A 20,935-nucleotide genomic window follows, 5' to 3' on the forward strand; every position below is an offset into this window, starting at 1 on the left:
AATTCGACTGGGACAACACTACCATTATAGGGCAAGCCAAACAGAGAACAGCCAGGGAATTCCTAGAGGCATGGCACTCATCCACAGACTCTATCAACAAACACATCGACCTGGACCCAATATACCGGCCACTACAGCGGACAGCTCAAACTGACAACCGGAAGCGGCAGAGACAGGCCACTATAAATGCCGGAGGAAACAGCACAGAAGCGCTTCACAGGAGGCTCCCAAGCACTGAGGATGTCACCTAGACAGGGGACGAAACGTTTGCAAGACAAATACCCAGCTCGGCGAACAGAACCACAACAACAAGCACCTGAGCTACAAATCTTCTCACAAACTTCAGTTTTTACACCAGTGGTAGGATTAGGGTTCTGGTAATAGGCAATCACTTTCCTAGCTTCCCATGGAATTCTAGGGTACACCTAATATGGTTGTTGAATAACCTGATCAAGAAACATTTACAGTGAAATCCCTATATTTATCACATTGTTAATGTGCAAAATTAGTTTTTTAAAAACATTTAAAATCTGGTATTTCTTAAAGGTGCAAATGATCAGCAAGTCAACAGTTAATCATGGTTATGCAATAGGGAAACAGAAAAACCCCTAATATTCTTTTACTGCATAAACCAATAGGAATATAGAGATCAGGCTTTGAGACATAGAATCCTTCAAATAAAGCAGATATATCAACTCTTCATAAAAGAACTATTTTGAAAATAAACAGTATGCAAACTCCAAAATATTTCTGGAACTAAAGCAGTTTAAAAAAGACTAGGATAGGATTGCAAATATTACCTGAGAATCCAAGTCTTCTCCTTTTAAACAAAGATTTGCATCAATAACTGTAAGGCCCACCATCAGACCAACAATGACCGCTCCTTCATCATGCATCATCAGTGCATTAGGATCATAGAATTCACTACAGTAACAAAATGCATCAATTAATTCCATATATAGAAAGCTACTTAATAACGGACATCCATTTAACTAGAAAACCGTATGAACGAGTTCTTCGAAAACAATTGTGCACATATCTTCTATTTTACTAAACAAATTCCCCACTCCTAAAGCATGCAGTCTAAATTTCAGAGCAACAGATTAATAACTGTTTAATTAAGAATTCTGAAACTCAACTTCAAAACAATGCCACTTTCACCTATCTGATATAAAACAATGAATGTTGCTGTCAACATGATGCTGTCAACATGGCACCATGATACTATTGAATGGAACCAAATTTGATGTGATGACCCAACAGTCCATATAAATCCTGTGTATTGCTCTTCCAAAATATTTAATGACATCATAAACAGAGGTACCAGAGTAAACTAGAAAGACTGAACAGTGTAAAACCAAAAATGAACATCTTAAAATTCTGAAGCTGGATGCACTGAAGACATTTGAAAGACTGCTTTTATGTGGTGTGAATCGAAAGACAGACACACAAGACATGTGAAAAAAAACTGAAGTTCACTAAGCTCCAAACACAAAGTAAATAGAATAAAACGTTATTGATAAAAATCAGACTGAAGAGAACCATACAGAACGCGAGTGCTGGAGTCACTTTCCATGCATTCCAGCTCTGATTATCTCGGTCAAACCATCTTTTTATTTTGTACTTCAAATCCCCTCACCTAATGGCCAAGTAACCACTCACCATTTGCCAGGTGGAACCCAGGTCCCCAGAACATTACCTGGGTCTGTCTGAATTAATAGTCTAGTGATAATACCACTTGGCCATCATCTCCCTTAGTTCTGCTGCCCTAACTACATTACCTTTGTTCTATTATAAACATTAAGGAACCAGAGTAGCTAATTCAAACTGAAAATCAACACACATCAAGCATGGCTGCATCTATGTTAAGATTAATAATAAATATAAAAAAGGGGAGCTGAGGGAGGAAAATGGTAGCTGTTAGAATTAAACAAAGTTCTGGAGCTAACTATTTAAAATATGAAATGATACAAACAATGCCTTTACATTGATCTGCAGTCTGATCAGCAAACAGTTCAAAGTAAAATAAAACAAAATTATGGAAAAAAGTTAGAACAAGGATAACAGTTATAAATGCTAGCCAATTCAATTATCCAAAGGCAGAGAAGATGATGAACAAGTAATTTTTCCCTCAATGATAAGTTGCTCTTGCAACAAGCAAGTCAAATCTGGTTTAGGTGATTCAATTAAATGACTTTAAAAAGTGGAATCGGAAACAGTGGCCACGATTAAACTTCAAGAATTAAGGGAGTGGGGGGGGGGGCTGAAAGAGAAAGCAAATGCTCACAAAATAAGAGGACATTACCTACAATAAAAATAACAGATGGTAAGCAGAATTTTGCAGATTGGTAATAATCCACTCCTGCAGGTTTTAACAGGTTGACAGAAGTACCAGATTTTGGAAACTAAAACAAACAGGTTCCAAGGAATGTCTACTGGGACTTGGATTTCAGAATAGAGTCTTTCAACTTCTACAATGTCTTTTTAAACTCAGTTCTGAGCTACAGACTAGGAATTAAAGTCCAGAGAGCGTTGACAAGTGTCAGATTAAGGAAGCACTTTGCTTGAGCATTCTGATTTAACAGAATTCAATAACCACTAAGTGGAGGATATCAGAACAAGTTGCATTATTGCACCTTCAGAGTAAGAAAATGCCCCAGCATATGGAAGCATAGGGAAAAAGAAAATGGAAAAATCAAGAATACATTAGAAAGGGTGACCAAAATCTTGTTCAAAAGGAAGCTCAAAAAAAAGAGAAGTCAAAAACTTAGGGGCACAGATAGCCAAAGTAATGAGCCAAAAAAAAAAGCCTGTTTCAAAGAAAACAGAACATTGGGTGGTGGAGCAGATAAAGCTGGAGTAGACAACAGACAGGATGAAGTAAGGCCACAAATGATTAAAAACAATGGAGGAAAAATTTATATTTGAGGCCTTGTGTGATGAGTGAACTGGGGAGATGATGGCCAAACGGTATTATCACTAGACTATTAATTCAGACAGACCCAGGTAATGTTCTGAGGACCTGGGTTCAACCTGGCAAATGGTGACTGGTTACTTGGCCATTAGGCGAAGGGATTTGAAGTACAAAATAAAAAGATGGTTTGATCGAGATAATCAGAGCTGGAATGCATAGAAAGTGACTCCAGCACTCCGAGTTCTGCATGGTTCTCTTCAATCTGATTTTATCAATAGTTTTTTGTTATATTTACTTTGTGTTTATATCCAAATGGACAGAGAGATGGGCAAGCAATACAATGAGCAGGGCAAAGAAATGAATCAATTGCAGAATATAAAGAATGGAGGCTTATATTCATCCATAAAGAGACTTGAAAACTTAAGAATTTCTCATCCCAACAGGATAAGATAAAACTCAATATTTAAAGTGGTGAAACATTATGTTAAACAGAAATAGGCTGCAATAGTTGTATAGATTATTAAACAAAAGCTAAGTGTTGAAAGGAATTGGAAAAATCCTAAGAGAAAGGATAAAATGGATTGTCCATTCAACATTATTAAAACAAAGTCAATAAATTACATCATGAAATGTTCCTCAAGGAGAATGGGAAGCAGTGTCACTGGATTAGTAGTCCAGAGTCCCTGGGTAATACTCTAGGAATCTGGGTACAATGTGCTAAGTGGCAAAATTTTAACTCAATAAAATTTGGAAGGACAAAAAAAAAGTTAGTCTAAATGGTGACCACGCAGCCATTATCAATTGTCAGAAAATGCATCTGGTGCATTAATATCCTTTAGGGAAGGAAATCTGCTGACCTTGCCTCACCTGGCCCCCATGGGACTCCAGAACCACAAATGTGATTGTTCCTTTTTGCTTTTTAAATTTAATCAACATACTTTGATTTTTAGGAGAATGTCACACCTCATCATTCCCCTATGAAAACTGCAACAAGTCCTCCTCTCACCTGAAGACCCTACAGCTTGGAATATTGAGCAATCGATCCTGCCCCTCTTTCAACCATGTTTCAGTGACAGCAATTACAATCTCCCATGTTTTAGTTTGTCGTCAACCCATCTGTCTTGTTTGGCAGACTTCTTGCATTAAAAGATAAACACAATCCAACCTTGCCAAACTCCCTTGTGCCTTAACATGCCTTTAATTTCTATGCCTTCCTGACTCACTTGTGGTCTCTTCTAATTTTAGCTGTTCATCTCCCCCTGCTGAAAATTCTCTGGATCCCAAGTTAGTTTAAACTCTCCACTACAGCACTCGCAAACCTGCCCACAAGGATGTTGCTCCCATTCCTGTCCTGGTTGCAACCGATTCACCTTGTACTGGTACCATTTTGGGGGGCAGTGGAACCTATGTTCCAGAAATCTAAAGACCTCCCTCCTGCACGACCTCTCTGGCTATGCATTCATCTGGACTAACCTCCTGTTTCTATTATCATCTCATACTTGGCATCAGAAATAATCTACAGATTACTAGCTGTGTGTCCTGGTCTTCATGTACTTCCCAGCTCCCTAAATTCTGGTTACATGTTCTCATCCCTTTTCCTACCTATTTTGTTGGTACTAATAGGTACCAACATCTCTGGCTGTTTGCACTCCCCCTTCAGAAATGCCCTGCAGCTGTCCAGCGACAATCCTGACCCAAAAGGAGGCAGCATACCTTTCTGCAATTTCTTTTATTGCCAGAAATATCTGTCTGTCCCCCACTCAATTCATTCTTCTTCCTTCACTCATGCAGCAGACCTACGTATTGTGCCTTAACATTGGTTGTCACTGATTTTCCCTGCAGTCACTGTCCCCCAAAAGTATCCAAAATGGTATATTTTTCTGCTGTATGACTCAGATTCTATCAGAAAGGACATGGCCACATAGGACTCCTGAACAGCCTATCTTCCTCTATTCTGGTGGTCACCCACACCCTTTCTGCCTGTTCAGTCCTCACCTGCAGTGTGACCACCCACTAAAAATGTGTTATCCACAATGTACTCAGCATCATGGCTGCTGCACAGTGAATTATAGAGACCAAGACTCATCTTCGCACTTGAGATACCCTCCATTATGTTGTCGTCACAGCAGTAGACATGTATTTAAGTGCCAGGTGCAAGCTCATGGCCTGGTTCTACTAATAAGCCATAAGATCAAATCTGATTCAATAAAGAGTACGGAGGCTATGCCAGGAGCAGCACCAGGATTATCTAAAAATGAGGGATCAATCTAGTGAAATCAAACAGAACTATTTGCATGCCAAACAGTGAAAACTACTTGCAACAGATAGGGCTGAGCAATTCCTGGTGAAGGGCTCCTGCCCAAAAAATCAATTCTCCTGCTCCTCAGATGCTGCATGACCTGCTGTGCTTTTCCAGCATCTCACACTCTTGACTCTGATCTCCAGCATCTGCAGTCCTCACTTTCTCCCAGGGCTGAACAATCCCACAACCAACAGATCACATTTAAGCTTTGCAATCCAGTCAGTGCCAGCTGTGAAATGGACAATTAAACTCACTGGGGTGGACAGTGTACAAATATTCCCATCCTCAACAATGGGGCAACTCCATGTAAAAGACAATGCTTAGGTATTTGCAGTCTTCAGCCAGAAGTGCCAAATGGATGATTCAGCTTAGTCTTTCCTAGAGCTCCCTGGCATCACAAATGCCAGTCTTCATCCAATATGAAGCACTGGTTGGAGATTCTAGAACTAGAGCGGCACAGTTTAACAATTAGGACCAGACCATTCAGATGTTAAGAAGCACTTCTACACACAAGGTGGCGGAAACTTGGAATTTTTTCACACACAGCAGTTCATGTTAGATCTGTGCTAATTTTAAATTTTATGTTAAGCAAAAATATCAAGGAATATGGACCAAAAGCAAGTATTTTGAATTTGGCCAAAGATCAGCCATAATCTCACTGGACATACGAGGGACTTAATGGCCTGCTCCTGTTCCTATGATAAGTGTTTGTTATATATAACAAAGCTGAAGCCATAACAAAGCTGTTAAAAGCCAGTTTCAATCAGGGACACATTTTTATAAGAGGGAAGAGCTTAAAGACTCAAGAGACACAGGAAAAGGTTATTGTTAAAGACCAAACAACAACAACAGAACAGCATGAGAACCAGGCTGTTCAGACACCCTTAAGATTGCTTGCATTAGAATTTGAAAATTCATGATCCAAGAAGGAGTTAAAGCAAGCAATAGGTACATAACCATATGGAGCACGGACACAAGAATCAGACAGTTGCAGTTGACTGTCTGTGGGAGAACAGCTTGGCTGGAACATGAAGCCACTGGTCCCAAAAGACTATTTAAAAAAAAGTGAATACTTAACTCAAATATTTATCAGAAGAGACTAAATTAATGGAGAAACATAATTAGAAGTGGGAAAGGCCACTGAAAAATATAACTTCTGGTGGCCAAAGCATCAGAAGTAGTTGACACACTCTGGACATCAAACAAATATACAGTCTAAACACTGCCTCAAGCTGTAACCTCCAAAAGGTCCATCTTAGTAAATGTACGCTGTCTCTAGTTGAATGTAGACTTTGCCGTGTTTTACTGACACCATGGGGTGGTTGGGCAGCTTTCAGGCATCGTTATGAAACAATTTTGTTTTAAAAAACATAGGATAGGATCAGTAAATTTAAAAACACACTGGCAATAAAAGGGATAAAAGCAGAATTCAAAATTGGAAGTCGGGCTTCAAGGTCTTTTAACTACATTGGATTGTAAAATAAGTAAAATGGATTGATTATTGCTTTACATCAGCAATCTTATTTTGAAAATGAAGAACAATAAGACTAACAAAGTATACCCTCATGAAAAGATGCAGCAGCTGCCAAAACTGAAATGGAGGCATCCCAAAGTCTATTTGGACAACTGAATTGGTTGGCACCTAAAATGAGACAAGATGCTTGTTTTGAGGTTTTACGAATTAGGTACAACCATGAAAAAAAAATCTTAAGGTGGAAGATATTGTTCAGCCAAACAAAACAAATTTAAAACTTTTAGAAACGTTCATTATTGGAAGACACCAGGAACACAACATTGTTTTTAGTGATGCTGCTTACGGAAATCGCCATGGGTATCCCAAATTCAGGATTGTTTCTAAGTTTTCTTTTTAAGAGAGGGGTAAAATGCTGTCTTTTACCCAAGGAAGCTAAAAAGATCAGAAGTATTTTACTAACAGAAACTCTTGCTCTTTTTGAAGCAATAGGTATGGCAACATTTTAAACTAAAATATTGCAAGTAACTCGACAAAACAAAAAAAAGGATTCATCAGTAATACTCCTTAAATGTCACGATGAGATAAAAAGAGTGTAAAAAAATTGACATTACTTCATTCTTCAGCATCTGTATCAAAACTGCAATTTCCAAACTGAACAGGTAGATTGCAGCAGTCAGTTATCTGATTGCTTTACAAAAAGAAAGGAAGGAATGAATTCCAAGAACTACTGGAAAAAAGGTCATCTGGAATTTTAAAGTTAGGAAATCTGCAGCAAGTAACTCACCTCGTGACCACTCCTCATACATGTGCACCACCTAGAAAGGTGCAAGTCAGAAATGTGATGAAATACTTGCCATTTGGGTGAATGGGACAACATTTGAGCAGTTTAACACCATCCAGGACTAAGCAACTGACTGGAATAGCACATTTATTACTTTTCATATTCATTTGTTTCGCCAACATAAAGTACTGATTGCTTCATTGTGATGCGGTGACAGCAGAGTGTACTATCCACAAGATGCACTACAGTTAACACATCAAGACTCTTCCAACAGCATTTTCCAAACTTGCAGCTTCTACCATCTAAAAAGGATAAAGCGAAGCAGACATATGGGAGCAACACCAACTGCAAGTTCCACTCCAATCCACAGAGTCTTGACTTGGAACGATCGGTGTCCCTTCAGTGTTCAAGGAACTTGACCCAGTGACAACCAGTAGTGTTATGTACCTACACCCCAAGGACTGCAGCGGTTCAACAAGGCAACTCAGGGTTTTAAGGGAAACATGGCTGGCTAACAAATGTTGGATTAGCATACAACCTAATGAATCAAAAATGACAGATCAGGGTACTTTCTAGATAATATGAAGTTAAACACAGTGAATGTCCAAAGTGGGGACTTGGATGCATTGATCTTTAAAATGTTACAGATGCAGAAAATAATCATGAAAACCTCTGCTGGCTTTTATCTCTAGCAGACTGGAGCATAATGCTGCAGAAATTAGGCTGCAGTTATACAAAAACGTTAGACCCTACTTGGAGTAGAGAACAGATCTTGATCACCACATCTTAGGAAGGATATATTGGCCTTGAAGGGGCAATGCAGATTTAAGAATGATATTTGGACTTCAGGGGTTAAATTATGAGGAAAGATGACAAAAATTAGGCCTGTACTCTAAAATTTAAGAGATTAAAAGGGAGATTTGATAAAAGTTAAGATATTAATAGAAAAAGATAGGATAAATTAAGGTAAACAATTTCTACTCGTTGGGGAATCTAGAACCAGGCAACAGTTTAGAACTAGGGCCAGACAGTTCAGGAGAGATGCAAGGAAGCAATTCTGCCCAAAAAAAAAAGGTGGCAGAGGCTTGGAACTCTCTTCCACAAACAGAAGTGGATGTTAGATCAACTTAATTTTAAATCTAGAAACAGGTAATACTTTTGCTTAACAAAAAAAATTAAGGGATATGAGCCAAAGGCCACAGATGGAGTTAGGCCACAGATCAGCCATGATCTCACTGAATGGCAGAACAGATGTGAGGGGTTGAATCACTTACTCTGTGCCTTTGCTAATTTCCATAAGTATGGTCTAATTATATTGATACAGACTTGTAGATCAGTAATGACCCTTTTGTAGTAAGATTCAATGATTAAATTTCATTTTAGCAACTAGATGTTCCAGTGATCACTCCAGCATGTTTTGCTTCAGGGTGATGAGTATGAAATCTATCCCAGTTAAAGCATGCATATCGTCCAAAATAAAAGTCACCTCAGCAAATCTTTCCGATCAAACAAGGCCTTCAAATAATCAGCTAGTTTCTTCTGCATTAAAGCAAGATTAAGCCATGCTCTTCCTCTTCCTACAGCAGTTCTGAAAAGTAAATGTTATGATTAGTGTTTCCTTTCCTTAAAAAAAAGGCCAATAAACTTCCTCAAAACAAAATAGTTTACAAACTCACTTTAACCCTGGCAGGTCTCGAACACTAGTTGCTATTTCAGCAGCTTCTGGGCAAAGTTTTTCCACCAACTCTAGAGGACCCCAAAATGACTTGTTTGGGCCAAGGAAAGTCTTTTTGACTGACAAAGAAAATAGAAGAAGTTGTGTCAGTTTTGTGATCTTTCACTGAATGAAACACAGACTACTGAAACAACAAGCCCTACTGTACCTTTCAGCCCATGTTTGAGGCATTGCTCCATGACCACAAAAAACTGCTGAAGGGGAGGGAAATCTGCGTCTAAAGTTCTTCCCAGGCTTAATGCAGACTGAATAAGCACTTTGATACTCAGTTTCATCATATTCATGAGGTTGACTCGTTCATTTTTCATATGCTCATTAACATCTAATTTAAAATAAAAATGAATTAGAAAGATCAGATAACTGCAATTAAAACATGTTTTTTACAGTGATATTAACATTAATACATCAAAAGCATTGCAAGTTGTAAGAAAAGCCAACTACCTTAAAATATTTTTGCACAAAATCACTTAGTGCAGTTTTCAGGCCTTGTTTTTCACCACTTATGTAGGTTTCCATTCCCCAAACTTGGAAAAATACACTAAACCCTTCCCTAGCTGGTTATGCCACTTTTTGCTGAAGCTTTTCATTCTCAGTCACTAACTGACAGATGCTGGGTATTTTTAAAAGGACTGTGTCTTTTTATTTTGTGGGTTTTTTTCCCCAGAAAACGTGGACTGAAATTAGAAAAGTTATCTTAATGACACTGTTTGAAATAATGTTGGTACATTTGGAAAGCAAATAACCCAAACATATGTCATGCATTACATATCCAATTATTTAGACAAACATGAATTGAAGTTTGAGTTGCAGACAATTTGGATCCAAGGGGGTATACAGATATCGCCTTCGCCAGCCAGAAGTTAATTTGTTTATGAACAAGTGACCAGTTATCAATTACAGAAACCTTTCGCTTACCACCTGAGTTATTGGTTCTCAACAAAATTAAGAGTTTGGAGGTGGAAACTAGTTACATAGAAAGGGAAGTATTCAGTTATTTGCCAGTTCTAGTGCAATTTGACCGTCCTGTGCAGTCAAAACTCACTGTAAACTGAAGAAACAAAAACACAATGCTGAATAAACACAGCAGGTCTGGAAGCAAATGTGGAGAGAGAAACACTTGACATTACCACCATTTTCCAGCTGCTTTCAGTTCTGAAAGATACTACTACTACTACTACTCCAGTAGCCATTCATCTGAACCAAATGCAGTTGGAAAATAATAATATCATTGATAATTTTTCTCTCAGCAGATATTTCCAGAGCTGCTGAGTTTCTTCAGCACTCCGATTTCCAGCATTCACAGTTTTTCTTTTCCCCAGTTTATCTTTCTCGCAATAGTTGTTGAGAGCAGTGAGCTTTGATGGATAGTCAGACTTTTTAGTAAGTCAATCAACCATCTTGCATCTCTTATCAACCAGTGGAAAAAGACGACAGAAGCTACATGCCGGCCAGCAGAAGAATCAGGAGGATCATCTCAACAAAATACCCTGGGTACAAAGGTCAGGGAAAACGGAAATACCACAGCCAGCGTCTCCTGTATTTATACCTTTGCGGATGCATCTCATCAGGTCCCTGGTGTCTTGTTATCCTTAAGTGCCAACCAAAGACTTCTTCCTTAATTATTTTGATCCCCTCTGGTGATAAGAGTATTTTCCTGTCACCACAGCCTGATGTTATGGACCAGACCAAATCCTCTCAAAATGTATTAAGAAGACAGCCTAGACCCTAACCTTTTCTTATTTTAAGGCAAGTGCCAGATGTTGCGTTCTGAATGCAATTTGTTTTGGACCAGGCCAGACTTCCCTAAAACATTAAGTGGCCCAGACCCTAACTTTGCTAGCTGTTTTAAGCAGGTGTAATACAGATATTCCAGGGAGGTACACAGCTGATCAAACCACGTAGTTTTAAACAATACTATTTATTTACTTACTGAATGAAACACAAAAGAGAACAGAATACCAAATAACAACCTATCCGAAAACCCAACAGATCATCCCAAATTAATGCTGCTGTTCCAAATACTTGCAACAATCTCTTGGCACAAAAAAAGGTAAAAATCAAACACAAGGTCTTAAAGAGATGTCAGAGGGGGAGGAGGATCAGCCTGGACCTGCTGCTTTAGGTCCAGCACCTTTTACAACACTACTGCTAAAAATCAAATTAAATCAGAGAAAAGCTGAGCTGGGAGAACTGGCCACTTCCCTTTCATTATACAAGTGTTTTTCTTCCAAAACTGGCCTTAAAACCAGTCAACCTGGACTTGAGTCTGCGCCTTATGACCTCTCTGGAATAAAAAAAAATTAAGGACAGCATAACCTTGTTAAAAAAGGAGCAGCATCGCCACATCTTCCCCCTTTAATAAAAAAAATGTACCACTAGTATCCAAAGATATTTCATTTTAAAACCCTTAAATCTTACAATTTTAAGTACACCACAGACACATTACATAGACTATAAACATGCATGACAACATTTTCTTTCAGTCTTTTTTATTCCTGTCACCGAAAGTGTCTCTCATTCAAGTCTCGACAATGTGTCGGCGATCACATTTTCTGGTCCTGCCACATGCACAAATTTTCAAATTGAATGGCTGTAACAACATGCTCCATCTAAGTAATCTGGCATTTTTGCCCCAAAATTTCTCCATAAACTTCAATGGGTTATGGCCAGCGTATAAGTTCCTGGTAACATAAACAAAATGTTGTAACACCAACACCAAGCTCAAAGTCTCAACTGTCAAATATTTCTGATGAATGTTCAATTTACTATCTTCTCGTCATCGTCCTGCAAGAGCACAGCACCGATACACACATCACTCGCATCAACAGTGACCTTAAATGGCTTTGCATAATTAGATGTGGCTAACATAGCCTGCTATCCATTGAAACCTACTGCTTTTCTTTAGCAATTCAGTGAGTGGAGCAGCCACACTGCTAAACTTTGGTATGAGTGGATTTTATCAAAAATTTAATCCCAGGAATTGTAGTACTGCCTTTTTGTCGATGGTATGAGGAAACTCCTCAATTATCTTTGCTTTTGCATCCAGTGGAGCCATTTGTCCATGTCCAATAACATGGCCCAGGAAGGTGATTGGGCTATGACAAATTCACTTTTAGCCAGGTTTAAATCACCAAGCCTGCCTTCTGAGAGCAATCGAATAAGTCTGAAATGTTGCAAATGTTCCTTCTATGTGGGACTAAAAATCACCAGGTCATCTATATAGATGACATAGTTGGGTACCCCAGTCATGACCTCACTGGTTAAGTCTCTGAAACGTGGCTGGCGCAGTTTTCATACCAAATGGCATGACTTTAAACTGGTACAGTCCATTTGGTGTTATGAAAGCCAAAAGCATCTTCACTCTTTCTGACAAAGGTACTTGCCAGCATCCTCTAAGCAAGTCCAACTTTGAAATACAAGTTGCTTGCCTCAACACAGTCTTCCAGATGTGAAATCAGATATGCATCAATCTTTGTAACTGCATTGACTTTGAGACAGTTCACACAACTTCTGGGTGCCATCTGCTTTCGGCACCAATATTATGGGCAAGCTCAGTCACTAACTCACTTTGATGTAGTCTTGGAGCATACACTCAATCTCCTTTTGAACCTGTGCCAATTTTAGAGGATTATGCCTACAAGTTGCTTAATCAGAACAGCATCTCCTATTTCTACATCATGCATAATTATGTTAGTACTTCCCAGTTGCTTTCCACATATCTCCCTACGTGATAGTAATAGATCTTTCAGGTTATTTTGATTTTCCATCTAGGAAAGTCAATAATTTATCCCAATTTTTTTGACAACTTCCTCAATATCCAATTTAATATGAAGAACATCCAATTCAGAATCCTCTGAGCTTGGTTATTCCCTGTGTTGTAACCAATAATACATTCTCCTCTTGCTTTCCTTCCCTGTCAAACTGCCTTTTGAGCATATTCACATGACACAGACTTCTTTCTGTCTGGAGTTCTTACCAAATAGTTCACCTCTTTCAATTTCCTCTTGACTTGATAAGGTCAATGAAACCTGCTTTTAAGGTTCACCTATCACTGGAAATAATACGAACACCTTATCCCCGATAGCACAATTGCGAGTTTTTGATTTGTTTCATTGTATGCTGCCCCATTCTATTTAATAATTCCCTAAAATTTGCACGATAGTCCAAATATGTGGTCTCTGAATTTTGACTTACCAATTCCTCTATCAATTTTAGTGGTCCTCTCACTTCATGCCCAAAAACTAATTCAAATAGACTGAATTTGGTTGATTCATTTGGTGCATCTGATCGCAAACAGCACAAATGGAACTCCCATATCCCAATCATCTGGATAGTCTTGACTATATGCTCTCAACATTGTGTTTAATGTCTGATGTCACCTTTCTAGCGATCCCTGCAATTTTGGATGGTTTGTTTTATTTCTAAACAGTCCATAACTTCCTTGAATAATTTTGATGGAACATTTGACACTTCGTCTGATTGTATCTCTGTGGGAAGTCTGTATCTAGTGAAAAACGAGTAATTACTCTACAATCCCCTTTTTCCTCAGATAGTGAAGGCTAATACGAGGGGACATAGCTTTACATTGAGGGGTGGTGGATTTAGGACAGATATCGGGGGTACTTTCTTTACTCAGAATGCAGAACAGGCCTGTCGACCCTCAATGTTGTGCTGACCTGTGAACTAATCTAAGCCCACCCCCTACACCACCCTATCATCCATATGTTTATCCAAGGACTGTTTAAATACCCCTAATGTGGATGGGTTAACTACATTGGCAGTAGGAGGAGCGTGGAACTGCCTGCCTACAACAGTAGTAGACTCACCAACATTAAGGGCATTTAAAAAGGGCACTGGACATACATATGGATAGTAATGGAACAGTGTAGGTTAGATGGGCATCAGATTAATTTTGCAGGTTGACGCAACATGAAGGCCGAAGGGCCTGTACTGTGCTGTAGCTTTCTATGTAATACTTTTAGCTGTGATATGGTGTAATGAAATGGCCTCTGAAACCTAGTTGACACATCCATTATTGTTAACCAGTACTGATTCCCACTTTTTGGTTTAGGTAGGGGTCCCATGCAATTAATCAAGACTCTTATAAAAAGGTTCCTCAAATGCAGGAATAGGTATTAAAGGTGTCGTCTTTATTACTTCCTGTGATTTTCCAATTACGCGTGTCTGGCAAAATTCAACTACACGCTTGTGCAGCCTAGGCTTGTAAAAATGTTTTTGTAATTAAACTTGAGATTTTCCCACCCCTAAACGATCCCCTAGCTCATGCGCCACTCCCAACACCTCCTTTCTGTAACCCACTGACAATATGACTTAATGAACTTCTGCCTTTTGCTCATCTGCCCAAATATGTAGTTGCCATTTCCTCATTAAAATATCACTAAGATAACAATATTCCGGGATACATTTGGATTTTTTTTCTGTATGCCTTTTGATACAATCACTTTAAATTTTCACCTTTCTGTTGTAACTCAGTTAACTTATCGGAGCTGATGACATCGGCTTTGTCATTTATCTGCTCCTGGATTGTCTCAACCATTGGATCAAACACGATCTCTGCTAATTCCACTTAGACTTTCTTATCTCATGTCTCAACTGGTGACTTTGTGACCTTGCTACCAGAATGTGTGTCCTGTAATAGTTCAGTTGCCTGAGTTTCCACTGGCTTTTCAACCACAGTTGGCAGCACTCCCACCTGTGAAACAGCTATAAATCGCTAGCAAGGACAAATTGTATTCCTGGAGCTGAAAGTTTGTCCAATAATCCTACTAGGACTTCTCCACTCTTCAATAAATATTCTAATCTCACATCACACTGTTGGGCACTTCTTGTCTCACTGTGAATTCTTGTTACTAGCACTTTTTCTGGCAATAGTCTTCAGTGGTACATACCTCCTCATCTTTCAGCATCACAGATTGAAAGGATCCTGTATCTGTAAAGATTGTAACCTCTTTCCCTGCTGCTCCTGGCCAATGTGAATAAACTTTACCTTCATAGGTATACAGTTTAAGATGATTTGGCACTTCTTTCTAAACAAACCTCTGACCAGCTTGTACATTCTGGTGCAGCTTCCTAGTCTCCACTGTACTTTCCATTACCACTCCAACAAAATTCACTGGCTTATCCTGTTTTTCTACATCTGACTTTCCAGTACTTTTCATAACCCACCAACACTAAATTTCTATGGCCTACTTTGTTGCAGTGAAAACACCAGAGCTTTCTAACTTCTTTCCTCTTCAAGGATTTCCTTTTTATCCTGTGGTAAATTATCTTTATGATCTTCACAGAGAATTACCGTTCCCTTTCCACAGGCGGATTTCTCTTTTCCCCCAATTTCTATCCCTCATGGTTTGAAATTGATTTGGGAAGTCAAACTTGGATTTATGGACCAATTCAGTCAGCCATTTCAGATGCTAATCTTGCTGTTTTAACTCTCTGCTCTTCCACATCAATTCTCCAACTTCAGCAAGTGAATTTTTGAACTCCTCCAAAATAATTGTCTAAGACAGTCATAGGTTTTCGCTATTTTAATGCCCGTATCCATATATCAAAATTACTTTGATCTTTTTTGTCCAAGGTCCATCCTTAGATTCCCGAAATATTATCTGTAGGCTTCTGGCACAAGTTCACATGCATTTAAGATAGCTTTCTTCACCTCCTCATACACCCCAGATATCTCCTCCAATAGTGATGCAAATACCTCACTAGCTCTACGAACAACTTTGGTTTGGATCTGCATTTGTTCAGCCACCTTTTCAAATGAGACGGAAGAGGTTGTCACATCCTTCGCATCAAATTTAGGCAATTGCCCGTAGCGTTAGGTGTGGTGGTAAATGTAGGGGAATGGGTCTGGGTGGGTTGCACTTCAGCAAATCGGTGTGGACTTGTTGGGCCGAAGGGCCTGTTTCCACAGTAAGTAATCATATTTAAGCTGTTTCTCACTAGGCCTTTGGCTGCTCATCCTCTCACCGCTTTCTCACTAAAGATTATCTTCAGCCTTCATCTTCATCCTTTTAAGCTGACTTTCCTGTCTAAGTGTCAATTTCTGAAGTTCAAAACTCCTTCTCTTTCTTCCTTTCCTTTCACTCTCCTCTGCTTTTAACGGCAATTCCTCATCAATTGCCTCTCACTCAAGCTGCTTCATTTTCAACTGAATTTTAACCACCTCTAAAGATTCTGATGTAATTTGCATCAAAATTTAAATGGTGACATATTGCAGTAATTATTTCTCCTTTCCAGCTCGTTTACTAATTTCAGCATCTTAGCCAGAATCATCTTTTGAAAAACACCCAAGGTCACTACTTCCATCCCCCACAAAACTTGGTGACTGAAAGAGCCATTGTTATCTCATGCACTGTTTAAACCACACCAAAATAAACACCCAGAACAAAAAGATACTAAACACCCATCACTCACTGCCTTAGAGCCCAAAAATCCTAATCCCAAATCAGAATTAAAGAACAAATCCCACAAAGAGCCCTCAAAATCGGTTATGGGCCAGGTCAGCGCCCAAAAGATTTCAAATAAGTGGCCCAGACCCTAACTTTGCTAGTTCTTTTAACAAGGCATAATGCGGTTATTCCAGGAGAAATGCAGTTGGTCAAATCACAGTTTTAAACAAAACAGTATTTATTTAGATGATTACCAAATGAAACACCAGAATACTGATGAACTTAACCTATCCACAAACCGAACAGGTCATCCCAACATAACAATGTTGTTCCAAAGAGCGAGAGCAAGATCAGCTTGCACCTGCTTCTTTAGGTGCAAACCAAACTGGAGATGGCTGGCCTGGGAGAACTGGCCACTCCCCTTGCATTGTAAAAGTGCTTTATTTCCCCAAAAGCTTTAAAGGCTCTTGTCTGAGGAGGTATCCATTAGCTATAATCAAACTGGCCCTAAAACCCTTCAACTTGGACATTTTTGAGCCTGTGTCTTTTACAGCCTCTCATAAAAAAAACCAAGGGCAGCATAACCTTATTCAAAGAGTAACATCATCGCAAATTGGATTGGTCAAGTTACCAGATTTGAAGCAAAACATTTTTATTCATACACTGTAGTTAAAAAATACAAAGAAATTGGAATAACTCCTCTTCTGGAAAACTTAACAGAATGATAGATTATTTAACTACAAAAACAGTAACTGTTTTAATGGAGTAAAACCCCATAATCACACTCTTGGCAAAGGTAAATTCAGTAAGCTAGATAGTCTCACATCTAATTCTCCAGTGCAGAAGAAAAACATGAGAAAACTCAGTAGCAGAGAGATATACTGCAGCTTCAAGATCCCAGCAACTGCTGCTGAAAAACTGAATCGAAAAATCCTGTTCTGTAAGAGCTTGACACTATCCATTCAGGCTGCTTCCACTGATCCAATTTAAAGAAAAACACAAGTTTATTTTATTGGATTTAAACAGAGAGCTTGCCACCTCTGTCTTAACCCTTCTATTTTTTGTAAAACTAAAGGAAAAAATACACCCCTTAAAGCCATATCACCACCAACGGACAACCTCTTTTGTAAAGACAGATGCAAAGTATTTATTTAGTAGCACAGCCATGCCCCGTGCCTCCATCTGCAAAATCACCTTTCAGATCTCAGATCAGTTCCACCTCTCCATTAACTCGTCTCTTGCTACTTATGTGTCTTTAGAAGATTTTGGGATTTCCCTTTATTTTAGTTGTTAATCTTTTTTCATTGTTGCACTTTACTTTTTCAATTCCTCCCTTTAAGAGTGATGGTCTTTAACAGCTACATTACAAGCAGTACATTTCTAATGTAATAATATATTTCAACCCACTTCAAAAGAAGCATTATAAAGCAAACTGTGCCATCCACAAATGGGCAATTTCAGGGCAGATGACAAGAAGCTTGGTCATAGAGGCAAATACAAAGACAAGGAAGGAAGTATAGAAGTGAAGATGTTTACATTGGGAACTACAGCTTTTGGAGCCTCGGTATCTGAAGGGATAGCTATCTATTCTGGAACAATTAAAATCAAGGGATGTTCAAAGACAAGAATTAAAGTCAGATATCTTGAGGTTTGTGGGCTGGAGGGGGCTACAGAGATTGAGAGTGAGCCCATGGAGGAATTCAAAAAATAGAATGAGAATTTTAAAACCAAGGTGTCATTTACATCATGAGCCCATGTAAGTCATCTGGTGAATAACCCTTAACTATACAGACGTTTAAGTGCTGTCATAATCCAGGAATGATTTGGAGACACCGGTGTTGGACTATCATTCTAACATGGTCATTATAAAAGATGAGAGATTTAACAAACAATCCAGGTCTTTTTCAACATATAATTTCGCTAATATCACACTGTAAACTTTTGCTATAAATTCTGTGTCTTCCAGTTTTATTCTCCACAACCACCTGATTAAGGAGCAGCCATAGCCTGGTGTTGTCTGATTTTTAACAATATAAATCACAGGAAGAATAGAATACAAGTTCTCCACCAGGAATGCACTGGAATATCAAGTTGCAACAACAAAAAAGTATTAAAGAGAATTTGACTAATTAGCTGAAGCAGGACAGGATTAGATTATGTTGCAGAAATGGAAATAGGCTTTCAGTAATGACAAGGTCATTACAGGGCCAAGTATGACACCAAGGTCTGGTTTAGTCTGAAACATCATCTGCCAGTCAAAGCAGAGGAGTCCTTAGCCAGGGAACACAGTTTGCAACTGGAAACTGAAGGCCATGGTTTCTTTCCACAATACTTAACTAGAGAAAACAATTCATTCAATATTCAAATAGGCAATATTTTAGCAGCTATGGGACAGGTGAAAAGGGATGATGGTGAGGGAGAGATGGATACTGCCATTGTACCTGTTAAAAAGTTATTTTTGAATAATGTCACAGTTGGGTAATCTGTTGGTGAGAAACAGGAGGACGAAGCCAACAATAGGAAAGACTAGAGCTAACATTTTAGAAGCAGGGCTCATGTGGCATAGTGATGGTTTAAGTTCCAGGCCAGATATAAAAGTAAATCATAGAATCCTGACAATGTGGAAACAGGCCATTTGGCCCAAGTCCACAACAACCCACCGAAGAGTATCCTATCCATACCTATTCCCCTACATGATCCCTGAATGACACATCCCTGAACAGTATGGGCAATTTCACACAGCCAATTCATCTAACCTGCACATCTTTGGACTGTGGGAGGAAACCAAAATATCCAGAGGAAAACCATGCAGCCATGGCGAGAATATGCAAACTCCACACAGACACAGTCACCTGAAGCTGGAATCAAATCTGGGTCCCTCGTGCTGCAAGGCAGCAATGCTAACCACTAACCCACCACGCCACCACAGTCCTAGTGAATCATCATACTGCTCTCTCACTACAGTGAGAACTGGTGATCGGTGACTCTGGTAAAACATACCTCAAAAAAGTAGAGAAGTTCTTTATGGTAAACTCAGCTAGTGCAGGAACTGAACCCACACCATTAGCATTACTCTGCATCAAAAAACAACAACTAACCAGTCAACTGAGAGGTCAAAAGATCCAGGTTCAAATCCCAATTACCAGAAGTGGAATATCACATGCCTGAACAGATTTTTTTTCAAAAAAAAAACAACTTTGAAATTGCTGCAGGTAGACGCCTCATATTCACAACAATTAGCCAAGAGCCAGGCGCTGTGGTAAAGTGATAGGTCAACCGAACACCCCGCAGACAGGTCGAGAAGACAAATATTACGTTAAACTGGCTGAAGTCTCGAAGGCGTTCGCTGGAATTCCAAAGAGAGCAGATTAGACAACTGGTTACAACGTGGGGATCCCGCTGGTGTCCCCAATCCTACACATTCCCCTGGTCCCACACCGCCCCTTGACCCCCGCGCGCTCCCGGGTCCCACACCGCCCCTTGACCCCCGCGCGCTCCCGGGTCCCACACCGCCCCTTGACCCCCCGCGCGCTCCCGGGTCCCACACCGCCCCTTGACCCCCCGCGCGCTCCCGGGTCCCACACCGCCCCTTGACCCCCCGCGCGCTCCCGGGTCCCACACCGCCCCTTGACCCCCCGCGCGCTCCCGGGTCCCACACCGCCCCTTGACCCCCCGCGCGCTCCCGGGTCCCACACCGCCCCTTGACCCCCCGCGCGCTCCCTAGCTTCGCCCCGGGAGCCCAAGCCAACTCTGCCCATTGCCCGCGGCTCGTGCACAGTTGGCCCCGCCCCATTCCAAACCTACTTTTGCTGATCGGGTTGTCACTGCCGCTCGCTTTGACCGCGAATCCCACGGCTGCTGATTTCAGAGCACTTCCGTAGTTCGCCGAGAGGGTCTCTGACGCTTTCCTGGCCAGGGATAAGATGGGAGTCGACCAACCGCCTTCCTCCAAGCCCCGGCCAGTTGCAGTAGGTGACGAGGGCGGCTCGGTTTTGCGGTCCGTCTCACCCGCGGCGCTAATCAAATCCTCGGTTTTGTCCGCCATCTTCCCTCGTGACACAGACGTGTGCAATCACTCGCCGAGAAATGGAGCGAGAGTCGCGCAGGACAGACAGTGGAAACCCGAAACATGAATCAGCGAGCGGGGGACTGCGCAGACGCATTAAGTCTTTTTAAACCTTCCGTCTTCAGTTATTGCGTGAAGACAGATTTAATGTCAGATTTAATCCAGGAATGAGGTTCACCCCAGTGAGAATCGCACATGTCTCCATCTTTCTAATCTAACAGATTGACTGGCCAGATCATCGGAATCCACCTGTA

The 20,935-nt window shown here is 40.1% G+C and overlaps 1 protein-coding gene across 4 annotated transcripts in view; it reads right to left on the reverse strand.

Moving 5' to 3' along the window:
* The window catches only part of LOC140492091 (RUN and FYVE domain-containing protein 1-like), an 83,075-nt gene extending 62,355 nt beyond the window's left edge, over positions 1 to 20,720 (reverse strand). The window contains exons 1-6 of one of the 4 annotated variants that reach the window (XM_072590820.1): positions 20,420 to 20,571; positions 19,931 to 19,961; positions 9,355 to 9,528; positions 9,148 to 9,265; positions 8,958 to 9,059; positions 801 to 924 (exon numbers count right to left, since the gene is read on the reverse strand). In XM_072590820.1, the coding sequence (XP_072446921.1) occupies positions 801 to 924; positions 8,958 to 9,059; positions 9,148 to 9,265; positions 9,355 to 9,514 (504 nt within the window). In that variant the 5' untranslated portion in view covers positions 9,515 to 9,528; positions 19,931 to 19,961; positions 20,420 to 20,571. Of the gene's footprint in view, positions 1 to 800; positions 925 to 8,957; positions 9,060 to 9,147; positions 9,266 to 9,354; positions 9,529 to 9,647; positions 9,666 to 19,713; positions 19,962 to 20,419 lie in introns of those variants that run through there. The other 3 variants (XM_072590819.1, XM_072590817.1, XM_072590821.1) reach the window with 3 other exon arrangements.
* Between the last annotated feature and the right edge of the window lie 215 nt (positions 20,721 to 20,935).

This window comes from Chiloscyllium punctatum, chromosome 20 (assembly GCF_047496795.1).
Source record: "Chiloscyllium punctatum isolate Juve2018m chromosome 20, sChiPun1.3, whole genome shotgun sequence".
In the NCBI taxonomy this organism is placed as follows: domain Eukaryota; kingdom Metazoa; phylum Chordata; class Chondrichthyes; order Orectolobiformes; family Hemiscylliidae; genus Chiloscyllium; species Chiloscyllium punctatum.